Raw genomic sequence first — 6,303 nt, 5'->3', positions numbered from 1 at the left:
TGTATCGGACATTACAATTTCCCATTACAAATAACTAATTATATAGCACGGACATTACAGTTGCCCGTTACGAAGTTATTTGTAACGGACATTACAATTGCCTGTTACGAATAAGTAGTTATTTGTAACGGTCTTAATTCTTAAGGTCTCTTTGAATTACTCATATGAAAACTTACATTAATCAGTTTATTCTCAAGAATCAATCAACACATTTCCCAAATTAATCACAATCAGTCAATCATACAAATTTTACCCAATCCCTAGCCAAATAACTACTCAAGAATCATCATCTAATCAATCAAGCAACTAAGAAATCAAGAATCAACAAAATATGAAGAACAATTACCCTAATCAAGAATCGAACATCATAATCAAAACAAACAAACATGAAATTAAACAAAACAATTAAATGAGATTGAGTTTGAAATTCTCATTGATTAAAGAGAAGATCTTCAACACAATTGTCACCATTGAATCTTCAATCTCTCAATCGCCATTGAAGTTCCTCACTTTCTCTCTCTAAATCTACACCTAAACAAACCCTAAAACTAGAGAGATAAACTCTAAACTAAGCTAAACTTATGTCAAAATTATTTCTAAAACTTCTTTCAAAAATCGATGCAGCAGTTTCTAAGGACCTCCATGGTGAGTTCAACACCATCTTTCGTGCACCGTAGGAGTTTATAGGTACTATAAATCGGAAAATCATGAATTATATTCATAAAGCACCTAATCCCAAGATCGAATGCATAACACACAAGACACATAATCATACCATTGATGAGTGAATTCCACGTAGCAATTTGATTGACAAACCAGGGAGCGAATAAAGCCCTAAGCGTTGCTCCTCTACTTGGTCATTAGTTCAGTCATGCATCATTCATGCATATCTAAGTGACTGATCGAGCATCATTATGCCCCTATAGCTCATGAAACTGCGCTATCCAATCAATCTTACATGCTAGTCCATTTATTGAAAACATTTATGTCTAATTTAATGATTTCGAACAAGGAACTTAAATAATATATGATTTTTTTTTCACTTGTGGGGTTTCATTCACCAGGTAATTAACCTAATAAGCCCATTAATTCATAATTATTTTGGACATTTTATTTACTTTCCAAAACCATAATTAAATAAGAGAAATGAAATTTCAATTTTAAACATAATTCTACAAATATATGCATTCCTTATGTAATATTGATAAGTGAAGTTTATGTCAATTCTAGAGTGTTTATTGAGTCGTTTTCCGGCTTATTTTTTAAATAATTTCACTCTTTTTAGTCTTTATTTCTCTTATTTTCTTATTCTTGTCTTTTGTCTTTTAATTTGAGTATTTTTGTATTTTTAGTGTATTTAGTTTAATTTCATACTTTTAGTTAATAATTTCTCTTTTCTCTTGTTTTCTTATTTATTCTAGTTTCGTATTTTATTTTATTTTATTTTAATTTGTTTTATTTTATTACTTTAGTATTTATCCCAATTCTCCCTCGTGTTTGGTTTTGTTTGTAGGGAAGTTTGGGTCGAGGCTTGGTTATACTCAAAGTCATATTCGCGTTCAAGGTCCGAGGTTTGAGAAAAATGCACAATACTCCTTGTACAAGCATGCTACTTGTCACGGGTCACCTCCCACACCAAGGAGGGACGTCAAGAGGGTCACTAGGCAGCAAGGCAACAATCGGGGCTACGGGGCCTACCTTGGTGCTCAAGTAAGCACTTCCCCCTAAAGAGCTTTATTTAGCACCTTGCTTGTATTTCTAGTGAACACCCACTTGACAGTAACACAATTATGGGCCATTTGGACGGGCTAATGGGATCCAAATGGGCTCAAATATAAGGGTCCACCATATTTTGGGCCAAGGAAGATCTTGGAGGTTACGGTTTTCCAAACGGAGGTCCCGAGATATGAGTTTGGGCAGCGAGCGGTCCGGAATACGTGAGATGCTTCTAGAAGGTTTCGGGCTATTTTAAAGGGTTCTTTTGGTGGAGTATTCTAGAGGGGATGTCTCTAGAATATTCAAGAGTAGTCATGTACATAGTAGAAGGATCTAGAGTCTTCTTTGTATGTACATAAGAGTTGTACGTTCTAGAGTGTTCTGGGGTGGTCTTGAACATTCTAGTAAGAGTGTGTGTAGAAACCTCCTTGTATGTATGTGTTCCTTTGGAGGTGGGAACGTTCTAGAGTCATGTAGAGAGTAGAAGTCTAGAACCCTCCATTTGAGGAGGTTAGGAACCATCTAGATTCTTAGGGGTTAGCTTGGATGCCTAGAAATAGGTCATCCTCATTTGTAAACTTAGCCATACCTTAGCCAATTCAGAGCAACAATTGTAAAGTTCTCTCAAGCATTCCATTGAAATCTCTTGTGAGCATCTTTATTCTCTTACTTAGCCAATTTCGTAGCACACTTAGCCTAGCAAAACAAGGGGAGTCCTGACTAGGAGACTTACGGGTGCTGTCGACTAGTGGACTGTGTGCAAGGGACTTAGGCAAAAGAGTCATCACGTGACAAGTGGTATCAGAGCAATGTCGATCGTGAGGGGCGGTCAGTTGCGTGGGGTGCTAGCTGTTGTGTGGACGAAGTGCTGAAGTAGGAAACCGAGGGTTGCAATGGCGTCAGGTGTTGGTCAACCGGAGGTCGTCGAGGAGACGTCAAAGAAGAAGAAGCAATCGACTATGGAAAGTCGTATTGCTAAGTTGGAGGGTAGCATTGGGGCTATCTCCGACGACGTTAAGGGGATGAAGGTGGTCACCTCGACAATGGGGAAAGACGTCGAAACGGTGAAGACTCTTGCCAAGGATCTGGTGCGTGGTATCGATGGAATCGATAGCTGCATGCAAGTCTTAGAGGTAGGGGCAGAGGCAGCGGCAGCGGGAGCCAAGGAGGCGGCCCATGAGCTTGTCTCTCAAGTGGCCGAGGCGATCAGGGGAGAGCTGGCCAAAATCCAAGAAACCCATCAGGGGCAGCTCCAAGCGATGAAGGAGCAAGTAAAGTCACTAAAGGGTGATGTGGCTCTATGTAGGGCGGCAGTGGTCAGGTGTGCCATACAAGGGTTGGGACCAAGGGTAAAGGTTTTAGAGCCGCCAAGATTCTAGGGGAAGCGTGACCCCAAGGCTCTTAACAACTTCTTATGGAGTGTCGAGAGATACTTTGAGGCCATGCACATGGAGGACGATGCTTCAAAAATTTACACCGCCACAATGTACTTATCGGATGATGCTATCCTTTGGTGGAGAAGGAGACAAGAGGACATCAAGAAGGGGTTGTGTTCGATTGCAACGTGGGACGAGTTTAAGAAACACTTGAAGAGGCAATTCTACCCGGAGAATGTCGAAGAGCTAGCTATCAAGAAGCTACGTGGTCTAAGGCAAACGGGGTCGATTCAGGGCTACATCAGTGCGTACTCGTCACTCATGCTCAAGATCCCCGACATGGAGGAGAAGACTCTCCTTATCTTTTTCATGGATGGCTTACAAAGGTGGGCCGAGAAAGAGTTAAAAAGACGTGGGATCAAGACTATTGCAAAAGAAATTGTTGTGGCAGAGTCCTTGGTCAAAGTTTCGAATGGGTCAAGGCGCGACAAGGGCAAGACGCTTGAGGAGAACGACCATGAGGGGGAGGAGGCATCACTCCAATCAAGGGTCAAGCACGGCGCATATGGCAAGGACAAGGCCTAGTCCAAGGGGGATAGTCGCAATGAGGAAGGTAAGTCTCGCAAGCCATTCTCTTGTTGGTTATGCCAAGGGCCGCATATGGCTCGCACTTTCCCGCAACGACAAACATTGAGTGCCATCATCGCCAACTTTGGGGAGGAATCCGCACCAGAGAAGGCCACACTAGCCCGTATGCGGTTCCTAAATGCTAGGGTAGTCGAGGATGAAGTGGCCATTGGAGAGGCACACTCGACAAATGAAGGGGCAAGCACGAAGCAGCAAGGAGACTTTTTGTTTGTCAATGGCGAGGTGAACGGGGGTTATGCTAGGATACTTGTGGACACAGGTGCGTCACACAACCATGTGAGCTTGATGGAAGCCAAGGACTTAGGCATAAAGTTCAACAAAGTGGATGGTGAATTGAAGGTCGTCAACACCGACTCCACGCCGGTGCATGGGAGAGCGGGGAAAGTCCCTATCAAATTTGGGGGTCCATTAAATTTTGGGCCAAGGAAGACCATGAAGGTGATGGTTTTCTAAACGGAGGTCTCGAGATATGAGTTTGGGCAGCGAGCAGTCCGGAATACGTGAGATGCTTTTAGAAGGTTCCGGGCTATTCTAAAGGGTTCTTTTGGTGGAGTATTCTAGAGGGGATGTTTCTAGAATATTCAAGAGTAGTCATGTACATAGTATAAGGGTCTAGAGTCTTCTTTGTATGTACATAAGAGTTGTACGTTCTAGAGTGTTCTAGAGTGGTCTTGAACACACTAGTAAGAGTGTATGTAGAAACCTCCTTGTATGTATGTGTTCCTTTGGAGGTGGGAACGTTCTAGAGTCATGTAGAGAATAGGAGTCTAGAACCCTCCATTTGAGGAGGTTAGGAACTATCTAGATTCTTAGGGGTTAGCTTAGATGCCTATAAATAGGTTATCCTCATTTGTAAACTTAGCCATACCTTAGCCAATTCAGAGCAACAATTGTAAAGTTCTCTCAAGCATTCCTTTGAAATCTCTTATGAGCATCTTTATTCTCTTACTTAGCTAATTTCGTAGCACACTTAGCCTAGCAAAACAAGGGGAGTCCTGACTAGGAGACTAAAGGGTGTTGTCGACTAGTGGACCGCGTGCAAGGGACTTAGGCAAAAGAGTTAGCACGTGACATGCTGCCCTTTTTGCAGCACTCTTGTCCTACACCCAACATATTCTTAAACTCCACCACGCACACCAACACACAAGGAGCTCCTCCCCTGCTTCACCTTCAACAACAACTCCACCAGCCGCGCAAACCTCAAGTTCACCACCAAACCACTCCTGTAATTGCAGTCACCACCACGAGCTGCAACCCTGAACCACAACTCCAATTCCCAACCATCGATTCAAACCACCAATTACCACCAATCCCTGCTACCCACATCAACTGCAACCACGCACATCAGCGAATTCCGACCACCACTCTTCATCAACTCCCAAACCGAGCAACCCCAATCGAACTCAATCAAGCCCCAATTCAATTGGATTTCCCTGCGGGCGCGGGTGTGAGAGGAGAGGACGCGGGGCTCGATGCACTAAATCTTCCAATTTGTGGAAGGAAGGAGTCGTGGGGGTGTCGCGGTCTCTCCGCTGGCGCGATATTCTGGGTGTGAAAAACACCCATATCACGAGCTTCTCACGTGATAATTAATAAGATCGAGCGGTCAAGATTATTTGCTGAAAATTGTTAATGGTTTTTACTTGATGATGGAACATTTGTGGGTGATGATAGTGGTGTGATGAAGTTCAGAGCAGCCACAAAAGGAGAAGACGGGGAATTAGAGGGTCTGACTTCATTTTGGGGATTCTTTCTTTCTTTTATTTATTTCATTTTTCTTTTCCTTTTTTTTTTCTCTTTTCTTATTTATTTTCTTAATTGATTTATTTTCTTATTTTTATTTTCCTCTTCTTAGTTTATTTTTTTTTTCTTTTATTATTTTTCATAGCTTAGTTTAAATACCCATTTTGGGGATAATTAGAATCATATATTATTCTATTTTGTTGATTAGTTTGAGGGAGCTTATCTCTCTTAGGGTTAGATTAGATGATTTTAGAGAGAGAAAGTAGATTATTGCTCAAGTTTCTCTATTGTATTCAACTTTTTGTCAAGTTCATTTAAATAAAGCAATATTTCCAAGTTTTCATATTTATTCAAGTTCATCTTTAGTAATCTCGAATCCCTTCTTTTAGCTTTATTTATTTGCTTTATTGTTGATTATTTTTATTGATCTTTTTAGTTGAACTAGTTGGTATTGTTTTCATTGTTCTTAATCATGCTTAGTTTTGTGCTTCTTGAATTCATGTTTAGTATTGTTATTAAGCTTAATCTCCCTTCCTTAGGCTAATTTATTAGCTAGGGGAATGGGGTGGAAAATATGTGTTGATATTGGATGAATGATGATGATTTGATTGAACTCATGCCATAAATTGATGAAAGACATGATTTTTGATAGCTTGAGATTATTGTGGCAGTTTATTTGATGTTCTCTAGTTTAAAGGCATGAAATTGATTTGAACTAGATTAAGATCATCTCTATTTTAATGATTGCATGAGAATGAGTTGTTAAAGTGGAGTTTTATGGATTGTGTTTCTTTATTCTCTTGATTTTATTGTAACTAAT

General features: G+C 40.8%; 1 protein-coding gene across 1 annotated transcript; it reads left to right on the top strand.

The window, feature by feature from the left end:
* The first annotated feature begins 3,164 nt into the window (after positions 1-3,164).
* On the top strand, positions 3,165-3,677 carry LOC145640058 (uncharacterized). Its single transcript, XM_081691367.1, has one exon. The coding sequence runs from the start codon at positions 3,165-3,167 to the stop codon at positions 3,675-3,677; it is 513 nt and encodes a 170-aa protein (XP_081547493.1).
* Positions 3,678-6,303: the final 2,626 nt, after the last annotated feature.

Source organism: Chenopodium album, chromosome 7 (genome assembly GCF_948465745.1).
Source record: "Chenopodium album chromosome 7, dcCheAlbu1.1, whole genome shotgun sequence".
Taxonomy (NCBI): Eukaryota; Viridiplantae; Streptophyta; class Magnoliopsida; order Caryophyllales; family Amaranthaceae; genus Chenopodium; species Chenopodium album.
This window is presented reverse-complemented; position numbering and strand designations above follow the sequence as displayed.